We start from the raw sequence: 27,550 nt of genomic DNA on the forward strand, positions 1-27,550 counted from the left end.
GAAAATGTACAGCCTGAGATTGTATTTACTTTAATATAAACAGATATTAAGTATTTACTACGGACGGCGGTAGAGCTTATGAAACTATGACGGTACTTGTTTAAAGGGGCACTCCAAGATCAGGTAAAACTAATATAAAGAGATGAGCGCAACTCGGGACCAGTCATTCGGCGTTTGATTACCGGTGGCTGAGGAAGTTGGATGCCTCCCTAAGGCTGCCTAAAAAACATGGATTCAGCCATAGACCATAGGTTATATTCATGTTTATCTGGACAGCAGGATGTTGCTCTGCAGCCAGGAAGTCAGTAGCACCTGCTGTATTCATTCCTTGTCTGCTCCTCTGGCTGAGGCATAACTCATCACAAGACAATATGCTTTACACACATCTAATTTATCCCTAAATGCCCCAATAAAGATGTATATGTCTCTCTCTCTCTCTCTCTCTCTCTCTCTCTCTCTCTCTCTCTCTCTCTCTCTCTCTCTCTCTCTATATATATATATATATATATATATATATATATATATATATATATATATATATTATGGAAGGGTGATGGTAACGTAGGTGCTGGTCCTAGATGGTAACATCACACAAGGGCAGCCTTGAGAAGGACTAAGCTGAGACAACACCACATAGAACTACACAACTTCCTATCAGGGGTAGTTAAAGCAAAACAGGCTGAAGCCAGCACTATTAGGGTTTAATTGGTGGTACCACTGAGATGACAATGGGGAGGTCAATAAGTGACCGCAGTGTTCATATGCCGTCCTACTGACTAGAAGGCAGTGTCTGTGTGTGCGTCACTTACCTGGGGAGGAGATGGCACCAGGATGCACTATGGGAAGAAGACAAGATGGCGGCAGTAACAGTGTTATGGGCAATGTTCTGCAGTGTCCTGGCATCATGTAGATGTTACTGTGACATGTAGCACCTCAATGGTGATATCTGGGGTTCTACCTGATAATGTTATGGCTGATGGTATATGGCAGTGTGAATGTAGGCCACAATTGTTTTTCTAATGATCTTGGGAAGCAGAATAAATACAATTTAAAATCTTATCCGCTTATTGCAGGTACTAATAGGAGACCAAACAAGATGCAATCTGTATCCAGCTATGTTAGATAGCGGCCAGGTATCACAGTGCACACAGTTGGGTTCTCATATAGTGTTTTTGCACTGGCTGCATGTAACTGTATAGTGTAATTTCCTGAGGAAGCCGACTCTGATATTTTATATAGTAAATTGATTTGGGTGTAAGCAAACATTAATTGTCTGACAGGAAGCCGACTATTGTGAGCTAAGTATAAACCCTCAAAAATTGCCAAATCTATGGTCGGCGAACCATTTCAGTATCTTTAGATTGGCCTGAAATTAATTATTTTAATGACCTATAGGTGTGCTCACACTATGCCCAATTTTTTTACCCCAATTTTGCCTTTTTTTTTCTAAAATTGGGGTAAAAAAAAGGGACCGTTTTACTGCACAATCCACAATTTAAAGGGCTTGTCCAATTGTAGTTTATGCAATCCTGAACCGAAAGTGGGTGTTACCGGGTATTCCTGGTTATTTTGGGGACACCAATTTTCGCAATAAAAATATAAGGTTTGCTATTGTAATTGTATTGGAGAGCTTGCACCTTGGATACTGATCATTTTCATAGGAAATGTGGTACCGTTCTCCACTGTGTGGTATTGTTATGCACTTTTCACAGATCATGTGATTATCTGTTGTTTCCTCTTACTACGTCAGGCCTTGAATCTGCACGCTCATAGAAACATAGAAGATTGTCAGCAGAAAAAGACCACTGGGTCCATCTAGTCTGCCCTTTTAGTATTTTCTTTCTTACTATCTTAGGATAGATGTATGTTTAAATTCTGTTATTGTAGAATTACCAACCACCTCTGCTGGAAGTTTTTTCCAGGTATCTACTACTCTTTCAGTCAAATAATATTTTCTCACATTGCTTCTGATCTTTACCCCAACTAACTTCTCACTGTGTCCTCACTCCATTTGTTTATACTGCTGCTGATATGTCTTTGGGTCCACGCCCATGTACTTTATATTGGATAACATATTTGGTGTTTAATCGGGATATATATTTTTTTTGTTATGTACTTACTGCCCCCCATACTATTGTGGTATTACTGGTTCATATTGTATTCCAATATTTACTTTTTTTGTGTTGTTTTTTATTACTTTTGTACCTATTAGTGAGTTTTGAGTTAGCAGTCCTTTTGATGCATTTTTCTGGGGATGGTGCATTTGTCTCATTGCAGACATGCATTAATTTATTTATTTTTTGCACCAAAAATTTCTTCAATATCCTATAGGTATTAAATCTGACTGTGCAGCATTTGATTACCGGTGGCTAAAGAAGTTTAATGCAGCCCTAAGGCTACCTGGAAAACATGGATAAAACCATAGGCAGCCTTAGGGCTGAATCCAACTTCTGCAGCCACCGGTAATCAAATTTTGCACGCTCAGGTTCAAATGGACCCAAGCTGACTCGAGGCTAACCCATCTCAAACCTCTTGTTATGCATAATTTGCATCGCATGGTTCGATACCTCTCAAGCCAACTTAAAGTGAAGTGGGAAAGATTAGAGTTGGCTGAGTTCTCAGCTAGAGAGTACAGCTAGAACAGGAAGGCCATTCCATGATGTACACTAGACAGAAAGTGGGAAAATGAAGAGCTGACAGTTTGCATCATAAGTAGAGATGAGCGAACCGGGTTCGAGTCCATCCGAACCCAAACGATCAGCATTTGATTAGCGGGGGCTGCTGAAGTTGGATAAAGCTCTAACGTTGTCTGGAAAACATGGATACAGCCAATGACTATATCCATGTTTTCCACATAGCCTTAGGGCTTTATCCAACTTCAGCAGCCACCGCTAATCAAATGCCGAAAGTTCGGGTTCGGATGGACTCGAGCATGCTCCAGGTTCGCTCATCTCTAATCATAAGCTTTCGCCTTTTGCTTATTGTTAAGGACATTGTCACAGAGATTTGCAGTATGGCAATCCTTGCTGGCCTATCATTCACTGGTAAGATACAAACACAAACCATAATTCTATATAGCTGAACATACAGATGTGTCCATCCTCACCTTTCCTGTTAGCTCAGCACATACTGAGATCAATGGCCCAAGATGACCAACATGGTTTCACAATACTCTGATGGGAGTTGTTTATGCTGTATGCATCCATATGTCTCCAACTAGTGGCCTGTTTAAGAGTTTTACTAATCTCTATCCTGTATTGAATTTGTACCATGAGAAATCTTTATCCTTATCTTAATTCATAGAAAGGTAAGGATGGACACATCTGTATTCCTAGTATAATATAATTTAAACATGACTATCCCTACATCATAGCAACAAGTTACTATTCCTGCCGTATTCCTTCAGAATCTGATCTGAAAAAGATTTGTAAAAAAAAATCTAATGTTCCAGGCTTATTAACTAAAGGCAAGGCAGACAAAGAGCCGTCTCTGTAAGATTCCGAAGAAATAGAGAATGGGTGGGAATGAATCATTTTATGTTCTATTACATTACGGAAATTCACTTTACCAATAATGCCGATTAAGAGTTTATTGAGTAACCTTGAAGAATTCTCTTCTGAGCAGGGTAGTTAACTTTGTTTCATCCTGTATTCAGCAAATCATACGCTAAACAGGATGGTAGATGAGGGAGAGGGCTATTAATAGAAATGAATACAGAGCTCTGTGAAGCCCATGTCTCGCTGGCAGGCGTCCAGAGGCAGAATAGAGCGGTAAACATTTACTACGTGTGCCCAGAGCTTTACATGGGTCTGTAGATACAGCATGACCCCTGCATGAAAAGGCAATCAAACATATGACGCCGGTGTCATGTGGAATAATGTCTGGCATATTTTCTGCCCTTGGGAAGACGAGCGTAAGAAAGCCGTGCCGTGTGCTCACAGTTTAGAGACTATGATCTGATTGTGGAGGGCAGAGCATGGACAGGAAACGGCGTGTAGACATTTTACGTAACGATCCTTACAATGCATCTTCTGTAGGTCGTGTTCCGCTACGGTTCATAAAAAGGTAAATTGTCATTATAGTATATCATATCTGGATTCTGTTACGTAATGGTTAAAACATGGGGACAAAAACCTTTGACCCCTCTTTTCCGGCATGTTTGACCCATTGAAGTGTATGGGTACACTTCCTACTACATGGGGAGATGTAATTTTAAAGCAGGTCGGAATGGCCCATCTCCATTTTTTTTTTTCTTGCTATTGTTCTCCTCCCATCTCCATGAGATCAAAGTTATATGTTAGCTTTGGGGTGTGTTTTTGCTAGACTGAGACTGGACCACAGTCTTCCATATTAGCTTATTTATTGGGCTTAAATGAATTATCCACAAGACGGGGGAAAGTATCTGATCTGAAAGAGTTAGTGTGCAGCGCTGAGCTATCTTCAGAGCCACCATGGAGACGTTCCAGCTGTTGGATCCCCACCAATCAGATAGACATCACCTAGATATCCCCATCCTGTGGGTAGGGGGTATTTTTCAATCTTTAGATAATGTTTACCACAGAGATCTTAACCTACAAACTCTGGAACTCTTCAAACTTTACTTCTCTACTCCACCACCTGGTACGTTATCCTGGTGGCGCGGTCCTTTTTTTTTTTTTTTTTTTTGAAACGCTGCCCAGTTCCCGACTCAGTGACGTTCTTTTAATGTGCATTGGAGGCGGGCCATTGCCCTGCTCCTATTTTTGTTTGCAGCCTGGTCAAAACCTTCTAAATCTTGGCTCCCTAGACTTCTATGACTTGCTGTAGAAATGTTGGATGATGGTAATGGACCATTGGTTTGATTTGGTCAGCATCCTCAACCGCTTGTACCACTTATATCTGGAATGTAAGAATTCGGCACGTTATAATGTAGCCATGACTTGTAAACACTCTATAAGAAAGCCTTTTATTCCGCTTCTCTTGGGAGTGTTGCTGATAACCAGTGATGAATTAGATGTTACCATAACAACATTTATTGGCACAGACTTGAAGACAGAATGTAGACTGATTTTAGCTCCCATAGGCTGCGTCACTGTGTGGGCTCATCAGAAGGAGGATGGAGAACACACTTTAAAATTGCAAAGACAGCTGGGAGTTTTTAAGAGAATGAATTTGCATTTTGTTGCTAAAAATAATTGTGGCTGGTGATGTGAAACGATACAAATGTCAGCGATTTGGTCGTACTTCAAAAATTAAGAAGCGTAACACATTTGGAAATGTATATTAAAATTAACGTATCCCCTGGCGCTCGGAGGGGAGATACTTTATAATATTTGGAAAGGGAAGACTTCACACTTCACTTCCTACTTCTAAAGACTTTCAGACTCGTTGCTGTTTAGATGGGAAATGTAGGATTATCTCTTTTTTTTTTTTTTTTTTTACTTTTTGTTTCTTAAAGACGTTGTAAGTGGAGCAAAACACGACTCAAGCCTTCTTCTCCCTGGTGCTAACGTCTTGTCTTTCCGTGTCTCGGAACCACTGTATACCCAAGGCAGAAGGGGTGAGTGTAAGTTTCAATCATTATTGCCACATTGGGCAGCTATGGTGTATCGGTCATGGGTAGAGATGAGCGAACCTTGAGCATGCTCGAGTCCATCCGAACCCGAACGTTCAGCATTTGATTAGCGGTGGCTGCTGAAGTTGGATAAAGCTCTAAGGTTGTCTGGAAAACATGGATACAGCCAATGACTATATCCATGTTTTCTACATAGCCTTAGGGCTTTATCCAAGTTCAGCAGCCACCGCTAATCAAATGCCGAACGTTCGGGTTCGGATGGACTCCAGCATGCTCGAGATTCGCTCATCTCTAGTCATGGGGCATGGTTTCACCCACATGCAATATTTGGAGCTTACACTTGCCCCCTCCTATCTCAAAAGGTTTCCATGAGAAGACAGGATGTTAGCGCCAGGGATCAGAAGCCATGATTTACCTTCTACTCTGCGTACAATCTCTTTAAGTTGAAAAAAATTTACTATGTTGTCCATCAACTTCAAACCTTCTATTAGTGGATGAGTATCTGTCCCTTTATTGAATCTGCCATTACTACTACTTGGGTAGACCGCCATGTAGTTTGATTAAGCAAACTGTAAAGAATCCTTTACTAAACAGATGACTCAATCACCTTCCCTCCGCATGATGAATATCTCTTGTCTCGGGGAAAAAATTTTTATTTCCCAGCATGTCTTACCTGTTGTTATGTCTAAGGTATCGTTTTGGTTGTTTTTTTTTCTACCAAGTCTAGTAATCCCATTCTCTGATTTTTAGGCTCTTTTCACACCGTGTGTAGTGGGGTCTGTGTACTCTACTGTGCAATATACAGCAAACATACCCATAGACCCAAGTCACCTGACAGAGGCAAGTAAAGCGTCACTTGGCCTCAGTTCTGGCAGCTTCCATCTGGGATTACGGTTTTTTTTATAGAATATTACAATGTGCATTATTCCATACAAATAAATATACCATGGTATTTATTTTTATTCCATAGAAGTCAATGTATGATGAATGTTACAAAGCGGCATCTGTCATAGCTATATGGGGGAAGTACACATGAGGGAGTCCCCACTGCAAAAGAGCCTAAGGCAGGGTTTACGCCACGATCTGTGGCATCGAGACACGAATACATCGGGATACGTCAGCAAGTAATTTTGACAGTTTTCTGGCGTATTAACTTTCAATGGAGTGAAGAAAAAAAATTAGGGCAAATCTAGCAAAATCCACTCTTGGCATCAACACCACAAAGTAATAATCTAATAATGCTCTAACAAAGCAAGCAAATTTTATAATTTGAAGACCGTTGTTTTCACGTTGACATAGGGACTGATCCTGCAATTTTTTTTTCTTGCTATTCTCCTCTCTTCTCCATCAAACTAAAGTCTCTTCCGACATATGGACCGGGGAATAGAGGACTCAGCTTGATGGTGATGAATATCCCTCTGCATGCCATGCCTTATTAATATTGAATTCTAATCTTGGTGTTGTGTGTAGGAGATCTCAAGAAAAATTGTCTGTAACGTCTATCAGTTTGTACCTTGTTCTTTGACCACAATTCCTTTGTTCCCTTGGGCTTACTAAATCACTGACTTCATCACAAATCATATAAATTTTAATGGGAACAATAGCACTGCATGCAAAATGGAGCCTACTGGGGTACATCAGTTACCGATGGCGTCTATCATACAGTTTCGGCACTCTTCCATTCATGATGGATACCATGATGTAGATGTCTACAGATCCTAACATGCAGTATCTGTTATATGGGTCACGTGTCTCGTCACTGGTTATAAGATGGGATGGGTTATTTTGACTATAATTATTGGGTTCATATGAAGGCTTATCTTCACACCTGCAGATTTTGCACAAATTTTTATAGCAATCCACATCACACCCAATGGAGACGTGTAATGCAAATCCACCAGATGGGCACCTACCCCTATAAAGACCGTTATCGATATTTATACAAAGGTTGGAAATATTCTGGATATTCTAGGGAAAAAAAATTGAAAGCGAGTCAGGGTGATATATAGTAAAAAAAGGAACCATACTCATCTACCCTGATCCCCTGCCATTTGGATGACTCCAGTTCCCTGTTGTTCACTGCCTTTTCCTGTGACCCATTGTCCCCTCAGGAACTGGCCAAACATGTAATAGGAAGTAAGAACCAATGGAGCAACATCCAAGGGGGATGGGGGGTAGGTGAGTATTCATTCTCTAGCACTCCAACTAACATTTTTTTCTAGGTCCGGAATCCCCCTATGTGTGTACGGTCTTCCAGGCTGAAATTTTCTTTTACTTTAACTACTTCCTTGACTCAAGATGAAAAACCATGTCTAATGTCATCACGACACTTAAATAAATTATACTGGACGTTGCAAACCAACTAAGTTTGTCTCCGTACAGGTCCTTTCTGCCATAATAACTGTCCGCACTGGCAGTGAGAGAGCTCTCCCGATAATATAGGGTGTTGTGATTGACATCCAGTTCTTCCATGTGTCCTATTTCTGCAGCTTCCCTTCATGGTTAGCTAAGCACGTCATACCATATATTAATTAGATAGAGTAACTGAGCCACAGGCATCCCAGCCATAGCCATAGATGCCATATTGAGTTATGCCATGTCATTGGAGCCGGCTCATAGATTTATGGTCACCTAATATGATTGTTTTCTACTTTATAGACTTCTGTATATGCTTAACATGCACATTTATATTTGTGTGCTGTTGTTTTCAATGCTAATATATACTGTAGTTCACTCTGAATTGTGGCCGTGGTTTATTCACCATTCCTTTAAAATATCTGCCCCATATTCCTCTCTCTTAAGTATAAGAAATATGAGGCACGGGGCCCCATTTAAAGGGAAAAAATATGTTTTTTTAATCAACTGGTGTCAGAAAATTATACAGATTTGTAAATTACTTCTATTTAAAAATCTTCCAGTACTTATCAGCTGTTGTTTGTTCTGCATGAAGTGGTGTATTCTTTCCAGTAATATACAGTGCTCTATGCTGCCACCTCTGTCTATGTCAGGAACTGTCCAGAGCAGGAGAGGTTTTCTATGGGAATTTGTTACTGCTCTGGACAGTTCCTGACATGGGCAGAGGTGGCAGCAGAGAGTATTGTGACAGACTGGAAAGAATACACCAGGACATCCAGCAGCTGATAAGTACTGGAAGACTTGAGATTTTTAAATAGAAGTAAATTACAAATCTGTATAATTTTCTGGCACCACTTGATTATAAAAAAAAATATTCTGGAACACCCCTTTAATAAGGGTAATCTGCAAACGGTCAAAATACCATTAGAATTTCTGCCACGTATATCATTACACGGTTTCCCGCTATGTGGACATAGCCTTTTTATTATTACTACATTTTATTAGTAATCAATGCAGAAATTCAGATAATTCACCTTTTTTCCCCTGCACTGTGGAGGTTTACTCCATGTGCTGTTTGTCTATGGCTATGCTCATACACACATTTTTATTGGACAGATGGCATATAGTGACAAATAATGGCCATCATTTTAAAATTACGCCCATCATTCAAATAGTAATGCCTTTGGTTTTAAAATAAGGGCTGTTATTTGCTCATATTCTTACATTGTGGGAACCTAGCCTATGTTTGGATTCACATACTTTTGTAATGTAATTATATAAACTAGGTATGAGGAACCTTCGGCCCCCTAGCTGTTGCAAAACTTCAATTCCCATCATGCCTGGACAGCCATGGCTGTCCAGGCATGATGGGAATTGTAGTTTTGCAACAGCTAGCAGGCCAAAGGTTCCATATCCCTGCTATAAGACAACATGGGTCAGGGGTCAACACTAAATTTCTATATCTTTTTTTATTTCCTTTAGGTTCAGCAATGGTGGATACATCTTTGAGTACTTGGCCTGACTTGAAAGGTTTTCACTAGAAATGATTTTTCTAAGCAGTCAGTCCGGAGCTGACTGAATAAATATGGGATGTGCTTCAGCTAAGCATGTATCTACAGTGCAAAACGATGAAGATACCCAAAACGGCAAGAGCTACCAAAACGGGGACGCCTTCTGTGGTAAGCGCCTATGGGCTAATGTCATAAATCGCTAAATACAAACGCCAAAAAATTCTATGATAATCTTGTTCAGAACATTATTTCCGAAGTTCAAATGAATTGAGAATATCAAGATTGTTCCATAAATTACAGTAGTCGTAATATTAGGAACATTGAATGAAATAACATTTAAGATTTAAAAATTTAGTTTCTTTTTATTAAAGGAAGTTGAAATGGGACGTTAAACCTAAGGTTGATAACCTGTATGGCTGCCGTCTCATAGTACAATTTCTTACTTGCAAAATCAACTTTATTCCATAAAAAGTAGGGTCATGAACGCTGACGAGAGTGGCTACAGCCGTTTTGCATGCATGCACAGTGTTTCTCCTCCGGCCAGAGGAAGTGCGCTGCGCATGTGTGCGAAACTGCTGTAGCCACTCAGCAGTCAGCGTCCATGACCCTACTTTTCATGGAATAAAGTTGATTTTGCAAGTAAGAAGTCCGGTGAGTGCCACGCCACCTTTCTCTAAACGAACTGTTTGACTGACTATTGTTACTGTTGGTGAGCAACGCAGGTCACTTGCAGGGTCTACAGCTGCGGTCAGCGCGCCGATTAGAGTTTGTGTGTCTGTGTAGTGCCAGCATTCTCTTGTGTTGAGACGGGTTATGGGAAAAATGTATAGCCGGTTAAATCTTTGCATAGTCATGTAATTTGCCAGTCAGCGATTGGGGCAGAACGCCGCTCCAGTCACTGATTGGCTGAGCAGCCAGTCCATCAGCCGGGACAGGCTCCCCCCCCCCCCCCGAGTTGTGACGTCATCACAACTTGCGGGAAAATTCCTTCTGCCTGGGGTCCTGGAACCGATCCCACTGCTCACCGCGGGCACAGGGAGAGGTGAGTTAGTTCCTGTAATCAATCCCCCCCCCCCCCGGCTTTTTAGATTTTAAAAATCGCCGGACTTCTCCTTTAAAGTTGCTGTTTGTTGGAAGCAACAGAATAGTGCTGGAAGACTCAAGCTCAGGACCGGTGGTGGTCTAGGAAAATCATCTATTATATTTGCTGCATTACGTAATCCTCTTTGCATGCTTCCAGTTAGATATTGTGAACTGTGCATTATAAGTCCGGCCTTACACTAACCGCCAATGCTGAGGGAGATGAGAGGTTGTCATAAATTACAGTATAACTGTGTTCCTGTTACTGACCCACATACATTATCTAACTCCTGGGAATCTGGTGCCATCATAGGTCACTTAGAACTCTGCTTAGCAGGTGCTTCTGTAGTGTTGGGATGACAGATGGCTTATACTTGGCTCATGTGAAGTCACTAGAGTATATGAGACACTGTGTACCATGCCAACGGTAAGGAAAGGATATTATGTCGCACCTTTTTTTTTTTTTACCTTAATAAAACTAGCAAAACTAAACTGAATAACGAGAAAAAAAAAAGTACTTCTTTCTCTTGTAAATGGAATAAATTAAAGGGATTGTCCAACAAAACAACATTCATCACCTTTCTATAGAAATAGTGATAAATATATGATAGCTTGGAGCAACACCAATCATTTGAACAGAGGCCAAGACGGAATATAAGAAATGGGGGTGGGGCTTAGCTCGTGCTGTGTGCAGGAGAGGAAGAGACTAGATTGTCTGCATGCAAGCTAAGCCTGTTTGCATCCTTCACAGTATCCTCATTGTAAACCAAGTAGCGATGGTCCGAACCTGCCGAGGTTCGGGTTTGCACAAACCTGAACTCTTGGCAATGATTCCCGCTGTCTGCCCGCTCCGTGCAGCGGGTGGATACAGCCGGAGGACCGCCTGGAAAACTGGGATACAGCCTTAGCCATAGGCTGTATCCCAGTTTTCCAGGTGGTCCTCCGGCTGTATCCAACCTCTCCATGGAGGTGGAAGACAGCGGGAATCATTGCCGAGAGTTCAGATTCGTACGAACCCGAACCTCGGCAGGTTCGGACCATCCCTAAAACCAAGGCTTCCCTCTCATCTGTGTCTACCCATAAAGTTTCAGGCAACTGTCTCTTGTGAAGATGGAACACAGGAAATGGGGTGGGGCTTAGCTTGTGCTGTGTCCAGGAGAGGAAGAGACTAGATTGTCTTCACGGTATCCTCATCGTAAACCAAGGCTTTCCTCTTATCTGTGTCCACCCATAAAGTTATGGGCAACTGTCTCTTGTGTAGACAGTACACGGTGATGCCTCCTAAAAGTAATTTCTTGCCTGCAGTCAGTACCCTATATTCTAGTACTTGCCATTCAGACTAAATCATTTGTATCCTGGCTTTTTATTTAAATGGTGTCATGGCACAGAAGTGCCTTCTCTCCCAGCTGCCTGTGATGGGCATAGACCTTGGGATCTTGGTAATGAATGTTTGAGAAGGTGTTGATAAGTCCTTGGCCTTGCCATTTTAATATTTTTTCCCACTTCAATGAAAGTTTTAGTCTGATCTCATGTTATCCAAGTAATAAAGAGACGTGGCAGAGTCTACAGCAGATCTCATTGCAAAGGAGAACAGGGCCATGCCTTGTCCAAAGACACTTAAAGAGACATTGTACAAACATTAGGCATCAAGTGTCCTCGTAGTCGATTGGGCTGCAAAATGGAAAAAATGGCAACTTCCACACCGAAGATGAAGACTGTCTCGGCAGACCTTCAGTAGTGACCGTTTTATATGCCATCCATGACTTGGTTCTGGAAGATGGGCGAATTTCTGCTTTGAAGATCTCCGAGCCTCAGAACATTTTCAAAGAAAAAATTGGGTACATAATTCATGATTATCTAAATATGAGGAAGGTGTCTGGCAAGTGGCTTCCAAAATGTTTGTCACACAAGCTGAGATATATGGCCCAGTGGGAACGCGATCTCTCTTTATCCTTCTCTGCGTGAGAATGGCAGGATATGGCTATGAATACAGCTAAGGTTTCCATCAATGTTGCCTTGGTTGAAGCCAATTATAAAGTGTTCATGAGGTGGTACTTAGTCCCTGCTCGAATAGCAAAAATGGTTCCTAACTATTCAGCTAATTGTTTTCAAAACTGTGGTTTAGAGGGGACGATGTATCACACATGGTGGACCTGTGTGAAGGTTAAAAGGTTCTGGAGGAGGGTTTTTAACATGTTATTCTCGCTAACTCAATGTAATGTTAAAATGTTGCCTTCTTATGCGTTGAAAATTGTAAATTGGATCATGGTCAATGACCGACTCCATGCGATTCTTAATGATAAAGAGGAAATGTTCCTTAAGGTTTGACGGCCCTGGATGTTATATTTGGATCCGACATTGGCTACTGGGAGAGTTGCTTAATTGGTATGGGGGATTGGGGACAGGCTCACTGGCTTTGTCCCCCCTCCTTCCCCTGCCCTACCCCCCCACCCCCCGTCTTTGTCTCGTGGGTCTGTGTGTGGTGTATTTGTAGATGTTCTATGTGGTTGGTGTTTTAGACCTTTTTTTAAATTTTGTACTCTCTTTTTCCGAGTTATGAAGTTGAAGTTAGTGGAAGTCTGTATTACTACAGCTGTGATTTACGATTGTAGTTTGGGAGTGGGACTTCTTTTACGAGTGCTTGAATGCGCTGTTTCTATGTGGACATTGCCAATACTTTATGTGGTATTTGCCTACCTGGCCCCTGTTGGGCCTTCTCTTGCAGCCTATGTTGGGCTTTTGTGCTGTATATCCTTAATTTGAAAAAATTATTTAAAATTCTTTGAAAACAAAATGTTTGTCACACAGCAGCCATCATGCAAAACACTAAGAAATTCCTTTTGGGCGGCATGTCTGTGTCGAGGGTGGTGCTCGTAATAGGAAAAAATTCCTATAGAATCATGAAAGTTCAAATCTCGGCACTCACCATTTTCATGCTTCCAGAAATCTTTTATTATAGAAAATTCATCAGATTTTTTTACAGCGGTAAAAAACAGGACGTTTCGGCGTCAAGCCTTCCTCAACGTGTTTGTGTGTTTGTGTGTATATATATATATATATATATATATATATATATATATAATATTAGTTCTTCTTATCGTGCTGTTCTTCTTTCCCTTTTCCTAGGTTAGATTGTTAGGTTGCCTAGTGCTAGTTTTGCATGGTGCTCTCATTTTTTCTGCCGGTGGATTTTTATTGCTTGCTTTTTCTGGTGCTTACTAAGAACAAATCATTCTGTTCAGTTACATATTTCATGGTGATGAACTGCTTTAATATTCACCTAATAGACATTTAGAGCAGAATATCAGGCTATATCTAGAAACGTCTATCATGTCTCCTCTGGTTTTTGCACCGTCTGGAATTTCAAATATGTTCTTAGCCATAAGAGAACAAATATCATCTAATGCCGGGGGTTTCGGTAGCGAGATATTTATGAGTCCTGGTGATCTATAAGAAGGAGCCATTTCTTAAATTATATGCGTTCAATGAGAACCCCCCCCAACTCTATTGCAGCTGTGAGCTTATTGCAGCCTTTGTTAGCGGGTCTCTATAGTATTGTGCTATGTTCACATATTACTTTACTAAAAGAGTAGTAGATGCTGGAACAACCTTCCAGCAGAGGTGGTTGGTAAATTTACAGGAAGTGAATTTAAACCTGCCTGGGATAAACATAGAGAAGAGTAAACTTTTTAAAGCTCAGTTTGTCAGGTTAGACAAACTTTGAGGCAAAGTTTGGGGTCCGTCTGAACCAAACCTTAAACAAACTGCACTAAAACAGCTAAATGATTGCAGGCATTTAGCTGTTCCCCCGCTGTCTATTTTCTCCAGTGTCCCCTGCAGCCCGCTCAGCCAATTACTGACTGATACAAGACAGCACCACAGACAGTGATTGGCTGAGCAGGTTATCACTCTTGTCTATGGAGCAACAGCCTGCTTAGCCAATCACTGGCTGTGTCTCTGTCCCGTCTCAGTCATTGATTGGCTGAGCAGACTGGAGAAGCCAGAGACCCATAGTAGGGGGATGGTTAGCATACTTTCTTTTTTTTTTTTTAATGTGTATTTTATTGTGCAGCTGCCAACTTTAAAAACTCGTCCCAAACTTTGTAAAAAGTTTAGTTCGGTACCGAACTGAACTTTTAGCAAAACTTGGAATAATAAATATAGGTTCACACTGGATTGGGACTCCATTCCTGCTCCAATGGGATTAATCTGAGAAAGTATCCATCGTGACTCTGTTATATAGCACTGCCACCGTAGAAGAACAAACACAAACTCTCCAGCACCCGACCTACAACTAACGCTATATATAATATATTGTATTTTATCCCAACAGATGAATACAGGATCAAACCAGTCGAAGAAGTCAAGTACATGAAAAATGGGGAAGAAGAGGAGCAAAAAATTGTTCAGAAGAACCAAGAAAATTTGGTAGGCATTTATTCATAGGACTGTGACTATCCAGCTGCAGAGTTCCTACTGGTAGCATGGTATTATAGAGATGAGAGGGTAAGATGGTGGAACATGGACTAAGATCAACAATAACATATATATAACCAGTGCAGGATTTATCTTTCATTCTTTACTCCTTTTAAGGCCGTATTACACGAATTTTATATATATATATATATATATATATATATATATATAATTTTATTTATTTTTATTTTTTTTATGGAATTCTGTCCCAACAGAATGAGAGGACCTGGGCCTAACGTAAAGGCAGGAAACCCACCAGTCTGTAGTCTCACTGTTTTTTGTTTGTTTTTTTCGTTTGTTTTTTTTTACTGCATTGGGCTATGACCATTATCAGTGAAGAAGGCTTAGAGGGTGCAATGTCAAGTGGTTTTTCAGACTAAACCACCATGTATGTAGGGTAAAAACCCTATCGTTGATCATTCTTTACCCCCTTGTAATGAACTAGCAGGGGGGGTCTTTCTTTTGGGCACTCTCATGATTTCTGACCCTCAGTATTGTGTACAATCATCTGCTCCCCTATTGGGCATTATAGCACAGTGTTTACAATAGTATAAATCAGATTTCATTAAGTAGGGCTCCCAGACATGGACTTTTGAGATCTAATACATGTTTATGTGTTGTTCAGCAAGAGAACTGTGTGTGTATTTCTTTTTCAGTCTTTTCAGTGAGTGCAGGGATTCTGAATAGCTCCAAACAATAGCTAAAGGTCCTATTACGCAGCAAGATAATGAGGGGGAAGCGAGCGCCGACCTGTTGGGTCCGCGCTCGCTTCCCCCTAGACTTTTGAGATCTAATACACATTTATGTGGTATTCAGCAAGAGAACTGTGTGTGTATTTCTTTTTCAGTCTTTTCAGTGTGTGCAGGGATTCTGAATAATTCCAAACAATAGCTAAATGCCCTATTACACAGCAAAGATAATGAGGGGGAAGCAAATGCCGACCTGTCATTCCCTGCCCGCTGCCGGTGCTATTACACACAGAGACAGAAGGTGGGGGAGGGAAGGGGGTGCGGTTAGCAGTAGGAGGGGCTACCCATTGAAGTTAACGGTGGCTCCTATTACACCGAGTGACACGCAGCAGACCATCGCTGTCATGATCGGCTGTTTCAGCATGTTAAATAACCACGATCACCTGACATAGTGCATGTCGGCTGATCGTGGTCTTTTAACATGTCCTATTACACCTAGCAATTATCGGCCATGTATGTCCGATAATCGATTTGTGTAATAGGGCCTTAAAAAGAGTAAAGAATGAAAGATAAATCCTGCATTGGTTATATAGTTAATATAATAGGTATACTTTGATTTTGCTAGACATTCTGCTTAGTAAGACCTGATATGCTTGTCCTGGTCATGAAGATTTTCAGTGTCACCCAGGCATTAGGATTGGGAGCCAAAAAAGCTTTATATGGGACGGTGCCAGACAGGAGGGATGAGCGGACACATAACTTTGTGAGTGGCATGCGTAGTTACATTCGTGCCTTGTGTTAGTGGCACGTGTGTTATGTGTCAGCAGTGTGTGCAGCAATGTGAGTATGTGATGTGACCCATTCTGTAAGAGCCAGTGACCTCATTCAATGGCATCGGATCAATGATGTCACAAGTGGAAAAAGATCAATGAGATCCAGGGTTCTTGACATGGAGGTGAAGATGTTCCTTTGAATGCCTTCTCACTTGCATAGGTCTTTCTCTATTCAATCGGCACTAAATATTCTGCTTGAAGTCTATTGTAGTACGGTCAGGCAGCTGGCTAATAAAGGGGTATTCTGGGAAAAATGTTCATTTCTTTCAAATCAACTGATTTCAGAAAGTTATATAAATTAGTAATTTACTTCTATTTTAAAATCTCAAGTCGTCCAGTACTTATCAGCTGCTGTATGTCCTGCAGGAAGTGTTGTTTTCTTTTGTCTGACACAGTGCTCTCTGTTGCCATCTCTGTCCATGTCAGGAACTGTCCAGAGCAGGAGAGGTTTACTCTGCTCTAGACAGTTCCTGATGTGGACAGAGGTGGCAGCAGAAAGCACTGTGTCAGAATGGAAAGAAAACACCACTTCCTGCAGGGCATCCAGCTGCTGATAAGTATGGGAAGACCTGGGATTTTTACCTAGAAGTAAACTACAAATTTATATAACTTTCTGAAACCAGTTAATCTGAAAGAAAAATATTTTCGCTGGGGTACCCCTTTAATAACATTGGACGGGAGGAGGATGGTAAATGAATGATAAAAAAAAAAAAAAAAAAAGGAAATATGATAAAACCATCTGTAGGTGGGTGATAGATTCAGAACTATCTACACTATCCCGAGAGTAGTGATAATGGACGATGCCCTTTGGAACGTCATAAAGTAGGTAGCTGCAGGTTCTAATAACTGCATGTACATGTATATATCCTATACCTGAGTCTAACACATAGGGAATCACATTTATTTGGTGTTCTTAGTTGATTTCCAAATGTGCCACAACTGTTATATATACCAGGGATGGTAGAGGGCGTTTTTAGAGGTGACAAAGTTTCTTCACTGTACCCCCAGACTGTAATAGTGGGTACTTTATATGATGCAGAGTAAGGCCATGTTCACATGGCATAAAAGACCGGCCGTTCCGTGACCCGGCCGGTCTCTGCAAAGATGATCCCGGCCGGTACTGCAGTCCCGGACGGATGATCTTTCCCACTCAGACTTCTGATGCAGGCGCATCAGCACGGCCCGCATCAGAACACCCCTCAGCACACTATGGAGCGAGCAGCCGCACGCTCCATAGTGTGCACTGACATGGTTTCCTACGGGCACTATTCACTGAATAGCGGCCGCAGAAAACTGACATGTCAGTTGTTTGCGGCGCCACTAAGTGTATACGCTCCGGACGGGATCCCATAGACTGCCGACCAACGTATTTTCTCGTATTAACTACGGCCATTGTTGCAATTGGCAACAACGGCCGTAGAAATATGAAAAAATGCGTTGTGTGAACATAGCCTAATAGTGACCCAACTAGCCAGAATCCTGCTCCACACTGACGAAGGGCAAATACTCCGAAACAGCGGTCTGTGGATGGATTCCTGGCTTGGCAAGCCCTTGTCATGTCACAATACTCACACCTTGAGTTAAACATTGACACAAAAGGGGCCACCCTGTTGTTTCCCTATTTATGTTCCAATACTCGCAACCGAGTGGGACTTTAGGGGCTACCTATCAGGGTGGTGTGGTGCTCTCCCCATCTGGAGGCACCCCGTGGCAACAGGCTTGTGATATCTGGCTATCCTGTGTTTTCAGACTCGCAACCGAGGCTCCACGGACTCCTTTTTTGACCCACATAGTGGCCTACCCAATAATAATTATGCCCCCCATATAATGAATAAAGTAATACTTACCTATCCCCATTCCCACCACGCACAGAACATCTTATTCTGCTGGCCTACTGTGGCTTTTACAGTTGGCAGTATAATACAGACAGGCACAATAGAGGAGGAGATTTATTAAACATGGTGTAAAGTAGAATTATCTCAGTTGCCCCTAGCAACCAATCAGATTCCACCTTTCATTTTCCAAAGAGTCTGTGAGGAATGAAAGGTGGAATCTGATTGGTTGCTAGGGGCAACTGAGCCAGTTTGACTTTACACCATGTTTGATAAATCTCCCCCAATGGGTTGCCATCTATTCCGCCATCTTGGCCACAAACTATTTTAGGTTTGCACCCTACATTTCCCTGGCATAGGACATAGACATGTAAACACCTACAAATCCAATAACACAAAACTCATTGCTTGGGATACAAAACTATAACTCATACACCTATAAAAATCCCATAACACAAGGTAAGGGAATAATAGACATATCATGTCGTAAATCTCAATTTTAATATTTCTCAAACGTTAAAAAAAAAAAAAAAACACAAGGGGGGATGGTGGTCATGGTCACTGACTATAAATTCAACAATCGTATAAGTGCCATATGCTGTAATAAAGTGACTGGTGCAATTCAAAGGCGGCAATAGATAAGGTGTGTGTGTGTGTGTGTGTGTATATACTATATATGACAGAGAGAGATTTATACATTTAGAAATAAGATCTAGTTCCCTAAATAAAACACCATAGGCATCAATTCACACAGGTCTAAAAAACCAACAAATAAAAGTAAATCTCACCAGACATAGAAAAAAGCAAACCACTAGCTTATGACTATGACCTCCACCCCAGAGCCTGACATGTTTCACCCCAAGACGTCTTGAGGGGGATGAAAGGGTCACACACCCAGAGCAGGCCTTTGTATTCACTGTATTTGCACCTTAAGGCTATGTTCACGGAACAGCCTTAACAGTCTCTAGCCGGATCATCTCCGGGTGATCTTTCCGGCCGTGGAGCTCTGATGCGGGCGCATCAGCGCGCGCCCGCATCAGAGCTTCCCATAGACCACAGTGAAGCGAGCGGCCGGAGCTGCTCACTTCACTGTGTGAACTGACAGGGCTTTCTGCAGCCGGAATTCACTGAATTCCGGCCGCAGAAAACTGACATGTCAGTTTTTTCCGGCTATGCATGGGATCCCGGCTGGAGCGTATACAATGTGTGTACGCTCCGGCTGGGATCCCATTGAAAATAAGGCATTGTTCCACACCGCATAACTACGGCCATAGTTCTGCGGCGAGAACTACCTCAGTAGTTTTACGTAGTGTGAACATAGCCTAAAGATGCAGATACAGTTAAAAGTAAAGTTACAGTCCAGGGCTTGTTCCCTGACGGCAAGTGTGAATGTCACCACTGCCGTCTGTGTTATTTTTAGTGGAGGCCCCGGGGACTCGAACCCTGGTCCTTTCCCTATATCTGGGCCTTGCTTTATCATACTTCATGAAAAAGGTGAAAACTTTAGGTTCTATTAAACGAAGGACTCTTCTCCATTCTCAGCACATCTTCCTTCCCCGGTTGAGCAGGTTCTCTGTAATCCTTACCGGACTCCGGCTTTTAAGGATTAAAGCACAAGGTTTGGAGCAATGGTGGTTTTGACCAAAGCAGCAAGAAAAGAAAGGTGAAGACATCAAAAGCCGGTGAAGGTTAATTGAGGTCACGTAAAGAAAAGAGCTTTATAAGAGCCAGAGATGAAAGGAAATGAGACCTAGATGTAATTATCGGCATATTGTCAGTCGTTGCCGCAAAGTTAGATGGGAAACATAGCTCCTAAGGTCGAGTCATAACCCTGGAAACATCTCTCATAGTATTTTCCAGGTCTCTGAAAAATTAACTTTTTTTCTCTAAAATACCTCAGGCAATGTATGTGCAGTCGGGCACAGTATAGACCGCCACGCGTGAGACCGCCAACTGTTTCTATAAAAATGATGACGTTAGAACAAAACACATTGGGGGAGAATTATCAAAGGGTGTAAAATTTAGACTGGTGCAAACTTCCCCCAGCAACCAATCGCAGCTCCTCTTTCCTTCCACCAGAGCTGGAAGCTGAGCTGTGATTGGTTGCTGTGGGCAGTTTGCACCAGTCTAAATTTTACACCCTTTGATAAATCTCCCCCATTGAGCTTCCCAGTGTGGAAGTCTTGTTTTCAAGTATGGACCAGTAAAATAAACCTACCTCATCTTGCTTACATCATATGACAGCTGCACATCTTCTATTACGAGCAAACATCCTGGTCAACCGTGCAGTCCGTTAATATTCTCAACTAGAAAATGTACCCGACGCTGCCCAGGTATAAAGTATCAGTGTGTTAATTAGATTTGTTTCAAGAGTGCCCAGGAGGCCAATCTATACCCTTGGTTTTTTTTTGTTTAAGGGGAAATCACCAGGGGCCCTATATACCACTATATACTGTAGTATATATTTGGTGAAGGTGCTGTATACCTGTGGTATAGAGTTGGGAGGCCCTGTATACCTGCACTGTATAGTCTGGGGGTCCTGTATACCTGAATTTTATAGTTGGTGGAGATGCTGTATACCTGTATTGTATCATTGGGGGTCCTGTATACCTGTAGTGTGAGTTGGGGGGGTCTTGTATACCTGTAGTGTATAGTTGGTGGAGGTGCTATATACCTGTAGTGTATCATTGTGGGGTCTTGTATACCTTTAGTGTAGAGTTGGGTGGTCCTGTATACCTGTACTGTATAGTTGGTGGAGGTGCTGTATACCTGTAGTGTATTGTTTGAGGGTCCTGTATACCTGTAGTGTAGAGTTGGGAGTCCTGTATACTTGTACTGTACAGTTTAGGGTCCTGTATACCTGTAGTATATAGTTGGTGGAGGTGCTATATACCTGTAGTGTATAGTTGGTGGAGGTCTTGTATACCTGTAGTGTATAGTTAAGGGGCCCTGTATACCTGTAGTGTATAGTTTGTGGGTCCTGTATACCTCTAGTATATAGATGGTGGAGGTCCTGTATACATGTAGTATATAGTTTTGCACATACAGTCTCCGCAGCTATATCTTATGGTCAAAGGGGGTCTCAGCAGGATCCACTCTGATCCATAACTTTTGACATGTCATGTCAAAAGTTACATTTAGAGACAGTGTCTATTAAAGGAAAGGGTCACATAAGTCTAGAAATCCAACTTAGTTTCCCTCCAGCTTGGTTGTACTAAATGAAAAAGCAAAACATGTCAACGCCATGCCCCATTTGACCATGTAGAGTAGCAGATAGGATGCTGGATGCAGTGGGTAGAGTAGCAGATAGGATGCTGGATGCAGTGGGTAGAGTAGCAGATAGGATGCTGGATGCAGTGGGTAGAGTAGCAGATAGGATGCTGGATGCAGTGCATCCAGCATTCCCATCAGGTGTGGTTCCTAGGTAATTGTTGGATAGATGTTAATTATCCCGAACATGTCTACCAAGTTGGCCCAAATATATTCTGTAGAGGTGAGCAAACCTCAATCATGCTCGGATTCTTCTGAACTCTGACTCTTATCTTTTGAATACCGGTGACCTAAAGGAGTTGGATGCATCCTAGGGAGTCCTGGAAAACATGGATACAGCCATAGGCCACAAGTTATATCCAACTTCTTCAGCCACCTGTAATAAAATGCTGAGAGTCCGGGTTCAGAGGAACCAGAGTGCGCTTAAGATTTGCAATATTCCGCCTTTTTATAATATTAGCACACTTTGGGATATTGTCACTGACTCATGAGCATGCCAGTCTGATGAAGAAGGAATTTACCCATAAAACACGTAATTGTCGTATTAGTGTGTATTTTTATTAAACTTCTATTACATCATCTGGAAGAACTTCAGACAAATTCTCAGAGCTTTATTGTGGGGCCAACATTCTTCTGGACTTGGTTCTGCACAGTTTTGGTGCTTGTGGGTCCTGATCATCATGCTGGCTATTCATGATGATGACCCCCCCTGATTTTACAGGTTCTCCTCATTGTGGGAAATACTAAACTTATAGAAAGTATGAGCTCTACAAGCTGAAGTTAGAAGGGACCCACCCCGGCCAAGCCCCCATGATGTCATGTGATGTGTACAAAAAAAAATTCAGATAAACCCAGAAAATAGCCTGATTCTCATTCCATTGTTTTTTTGTTTTTTTTTACCTTACGACGTGTTTCACAAGTCAGTCAGGATTAAGACTCATATTAAGGTTTATATCATGTTGAGAAAGGGATCGGTGCAATCTCGAAATGCGTTGTGTCGTTTTTTAATAAATTTTTAGTACTTTATTTTGCCTTGCTTTTTTACCTGGACCTGTTGGACCCAGTTGTGGAGTGAAGGAATTTGTTGCTATATCATATAGGAGCATTTTATATACTTTTTGCTTAGTAGAATATAAGCTCAGTTTTCCTGTGTATTATGTTAATCATCTTTGGTCGGCACGTTTCTAGTTTGTGCCTAATATAACCAGTTTATACTCGAAGTCCTTTGCGGATTTGATTTCTGCGCTTTTGCCTATAACTGTGTGACCGTGACGGTTACTGAATGTTTCTGCCTACAAATGACTGCAATATCTCTGAGTACAATTGTATTTATTGTATCGTAGGAGAAAAGCGCCACTCATACCGTTCGACCTAAAAATAACACTGAAGCTCCGGGGCCGGGGAATCATCATCGAATAAAGTAAGTTACGTCTACAATTAGTCCCCGCAGCTGCTTCCTGGCCCACCAGCGAATCTCTTTCTATACACAGAGAGACGTGTTACTCAAGGCTGGAGTGTCCAAGAGAGTAGCCACCCGGGACCACCCCATTGACTACTATGTTGTAATCCTACACCCTGTCTCTGTTTCATTTTTCCTCTGACTCGGGGAGCATAAAAATTATGAAAGGTTCCCTTGAAAGTCCGGTATCACACCCCGAGATCTCCTAGCACTTTATCCAGTGAGATTGGTTGCAAAAAAAGTCTGCAGATTAGAGATGAACGCAACTCAAGCACGTTAGTTCGGCATTTGATTACCAGTGGCTGAAGAAGTTGTATGCAGCCCTAGGGAGTCCTGGAATACATATATACAGCCTAAGGCCTAGGGCTGTATCCATGTTTTCCGGGCAGTGTTAGGGTGTTATTACACATGCCGATGGGGGCCCGATAATAACTGTAAACAAGCCCCGATCTGCTAGATCGGCGCTCGTTTACTGGGCCTATTACACGGCCCGATGTTTCCGATGTCCTTGCAGCCCTTGCTTAATGTGTCACTGTCAATAAATTTTTTTTGCAGAAATCAATAGTCCAGGCGATTTTAAAAAACTTTGTAACTGGGTTTATTAGCCAAATATGCCATTATCTGCAAGTATAAAGCCTTTTCCCAGGTCCCCCCTCCTCTCCTTTCTGTCATCCACTCCTCAGAATCAGGAAATCTCGACTGTTTTTTCATCAGTCGGATCTGTCTGGTCTATGAAGAGGGGAGGGGGGAGGAGCGAGATTAGCGACAGCTGAGAGCCGAGAACAAAGGATTGCTCAGTGGAGGGGCTATTCAGAGCCCTAATTAGAGGTCAGAGAGGTCAGTGGTGACTGTCAGAGGAGAGAGCCCACGACGTGAATGTAAATTAACTCTTTGCTGCTTTTACTTTTTCTCTCCATAGGAAAACCATGAAGACAGGGGGGAGAGCTTCAAACTGCTTTTTCATGATAAAAAAAATCATTTTTTGGCTAATAAACCCAACTACAAAGTTTCTTAAAATCACCTGGACTATTGATTTCTGAAATAAAAATTTTAACGACAGTGACACGTTAAGCTTTATACATTTTATCCAGGCTGCAGAGCTCCTCTTGCGGTCTTCTTCTTCCCGGGTCCCGTGCGCTCCAGCTTCAGAGCGGCCTGTCCCAGCTGACAGGCCGCTCAGCCAATCATTGCCCACAGCGGTCCTGGACAGTGATTGGCTGAGCGGCCTGTCAGCTCAGACAGGCCGCTCTGAAGCTGGAGCGCGCAGGACCCGGGAAGAAGAAGAGGAGCAAGAGGAGCCCTGCAGTCGGATAGGTAATGTAAATCGTCATCCGTTGGCCATGCACCGCTATTAGACGTAGCGATGCACGATCAGCGTCCAACAATTATAGGTTCAAACATATATCAACGATCAGCCGATAATCGTTGTCATCGGCTGATCTTTGTGTTCATTACACGGCGAGTTAATCGACCGAATCGGCCGATTATCAATCGGTGGAATAGGCCCCTTAGAGTGGCATCCAACTCCACTTGCCCTCATCTATACTGAAAATCGTTTCCTACTGGTGATCTGACGCCGGACATTATTTTTCTACATTCCAGCAATGAAGTTTTCTGGCACATCATCTACCAGCTGTATATAGTACATTTATCACATAGTGAAAATCTCCAGAACCTGGTCCTACACGGCTTGACTATACGTAACTGGTTAAAGGGCCCACATCTTTTTGTCTTGGTAGTATATATAGTATGCAAATCTTCTTAGTTGCTTTCTGCTTACCGATTGTTGTAATGTAAATTGGTGATTTATTACCATTAATAAGCTATGTATTCATTGAGAATTTCTTTGTTTTTTTCCCCCCTTCAGCATACACATCTCCGAAAGTCAGCAGGAGTTTTTCAGAATGCTGGATGAAAAAATTGAAAAGGTAAATGAAGGCAAATCTGATATTTTACAAAGTAATGGTAAAGGGAATCTGTCAGCTGTAATTTATGTTCCACACTCGTAGAGGGTCCGTCTCACAGGCTGCAGTCACATTATTAGAGGTGCAGGGTCTGTCTTACAGGCTGCAGTCATGTTATTAGACATCCAGGGTCTTTCTCACAGGCTGCAGTCACAGGTGCAGGGTTTTTTCACAGGCTGCAGTCACATTATTAGAGGTGCAGGGTCTGTCTCACAGGCTGCAGTCACATTATTAGAGGTGCAGGGTCTGTCTCACAGGCTGCAGTCACATTATTAGAGGTGCAGGGTCTGTCTCACAGGCTGCAGTCACATTATTAGAGGAGCAGGGTCTGTCTCACAGGCTGCAGTCACATTATTAGAAGTGCAGGGTCTGTCTCACAGGCTGCAGTCACATTATTAGAGGTCCAGGGTCTGTCTCACAGGCTGCAGTCACATTATTAGAGGTGCAGGGTCTGTCTCACAGGCTGCAGTCACATTATTAGAGGTGCAGGGTCTGTCTCACAGGCTGCAGTCACATTATTAGAGGTGCAGGGTCTGTCTCACAGGCTGCAGTCACATTATTAGAGGAGCAGGGTCTGTCTCACAGGCTGCAGTCACATTATTAGAGGTCCAGGGTCTGTCTCACATGCTGCAGTCACATTATTAGAGGTGCAGGGTCTGTCTCACAGGCTGCAGTCACATTATTAGAGGTGCAGGGTCTGTCTCACAGGCTGCAGTCACATTATTAGAGGTAAAGGGTCTGTCTCACAGGCTGCAGTCACATTATTAGAGGTGCAGGGTCTGTCTCACATGCTGCAGTCACATTATTAGAGGTGCATGGTCTGTCTCACAGGGTGCAGTTACATTATTAGAGGTAAAGGGTCTGTCTCACAGGCTGCAGTCACATTATTAGAGGTAAAGGGTCTGTCTCACAGGCTGCAGTCACATTATTAGAGGTAAAGGGTCTGTCTCACAGGGTGCAGTCACATTATTAGAGGTAAAGGGTCTGTCTCACAGGGTGCAGTCACATTATTAGAGGTGCAGGGTCTGTCTCACAGGCTGCAGTCACATTATTAGAGGTGCAGGGTCTGTCTCACAGGGTGCAGTCACATTATTAGAGGTGCAGGGTCTGTCTCACAGGCTGCAGTCACATTATTAGAGGTGCATGGTCTGTCTCACAGCCAGGCTGCAGTCCCATATATCTGGTCACAATAAGCCATATGATAACCATACAGCTGTTTGTGTGGGACATAAGACCAATCTGATGGCGTCCTTCCTGTCACATTCCTCTTTACTCCAGTCTCCTCATATTCAGAGCTTGAGAGGGAGTCACATCCAATGTGGCCCTTTCCAGACACTGTGCTTCATTTCTTTCTCTTCTCCAAAAACACAGGAAGAAGGTGTCTCCCTTCCCCAGAAACCTGCAGGGAAACCACTTTTTTTTTTTTTTTGTATTAATGTTCACTTTATTGGCTATGTTCTAACATAGTTCTAACCAAACACATAATAAAAAAGGCCAATGCAAAGCTGACGAATCCCGCTAGCATAATATCACTATAATTAATGATAACCTATTTTCTTGTCTCCATTACGACATCCACAGCTGGATGGCATTTAAGCTCATGAATCATATTGCTGGTATAATAGGTTTACAATATGTCGATCAGTATCTCCTAGTAACCCGTACGTGAAACCGTTTTCTTACTGTTTGTCTTGAAGGGTCGCGATTATTGCTCAGAAGAGGAGGACATCACATGAGCGTCATCTCCTGTAGAAAGTGTGTAAATATCTTTTATGATGTACTACCCACTGGATATTTTCTATCAAACAACCTATGACCAGGAGATCTGAAAACAAAAATCACATGGCAGCAAAATGCAATGTTTCAAAGCGAACTATACCGATCTAAGGTTCTGTCGATGAAGACTACAATACTGTATCTAGCAATGGCTTATAATTCTCTTTAAACATGGCTGCTTGACATCTGAAAATGAGCTGACATACTGTAGCAGGAGATTTTTTTTGTTTTTTATGCTTCCAGATTGGTATTTAGATACTCTTAGCCCAGCGAACAGTAAGAGGGCGCCGCCCTGCTGGAGAGATGACGAGTGGCAGAAGTAATGTTGGGGGATACCTGCCTATTATGTCCTCTCCCGTTACACTATGGTGACATTCAGTCTGCGGTTCGTTGCACATATTAGTGTCCATGTCCATTTGAATATTTTTCCCATTTTTATATATATATATTTTTATTTTACTAAAATAAACATTTGTGTTTTATGTTGCTTGTGCATTTTCATTGTGTATGGAAAGACTTGTCCATGAATGTTGCATAATGTAGACATGGCGACAGCCTCCTTAACGTGGAATTGGTGTCCAAAGCCAGATTTCCTTACATCAAGTCAAGTATGACTTGTAAGATACCAAATTACCATATTGGGTTCCATGTGGCCATATCCAAATTATTATTATTATTATTTTATTTTTTTATAACAATCCCGTTCCATAATTGTAAATTTGCATTAAAAATCTAGCTTTAAGAAATAAAT

At 42.0% G+C, this 27,550-nt stretch overlaps 1 protein-coding gene across 2 annotated transcripts in view; it reads left to right on the forward strand.

Annotated features, from left to right (window-relative positions):
• The window catches only part of C4H1orf21 (chromosome 4 C1orf21 homolog), a 57,602-nt gene extending 30,316 nt beyond the window's left edge, over nt 1-27,286 (forward strand). For both annotated transcript variants that reach the window (XM_069968975.1, XM_069968974.1), the window contains 5 exons: nt 9,392-9,588; nt 14,834-14,928; nt 22,944-23,020; nt 24,927-24,987; nt 26,721-27,286. In XM_069968975.1, the coding sequence (XP_069825076.1) occupies nt 9,495-9,588; nt 14,834-14,928; nt 22,944-23,020; nt 24,927-24,987; nt 26,721-26,759 (366 nt within the window). In that variant the 5' untranslated portion in view covers nt 9,392-9,494 and the 3' untranslated portion in view covers nt 26,760-27,286. The remainder of the gene's footprint in view (nt 1-9,391; nt 9,589-14,833; nt 14,929-22,943; nt 23,021-24,926; nt 24,988-26,720) is intronic.
• Nucleotides 27,287-27,550: the final 264 nt, after the last annotated feature.

The sequence above is a fragment of the Dendropsophus ebraccatus genome, chromosome 4 (genome assembly GCF_027789765.1).
Source record: "Dendropsophus ebraccatus isolate aDenEbr1 chromosome 4, aDenEbr1.pat, whole genome shotgun sequence".
Taxonomy (NCBI): Eukaryota; Metazoa; Chordata; class Amphibia; order Anura; family Hylidae; genus Dendropsophus; species Dendropsophus ebraccatus.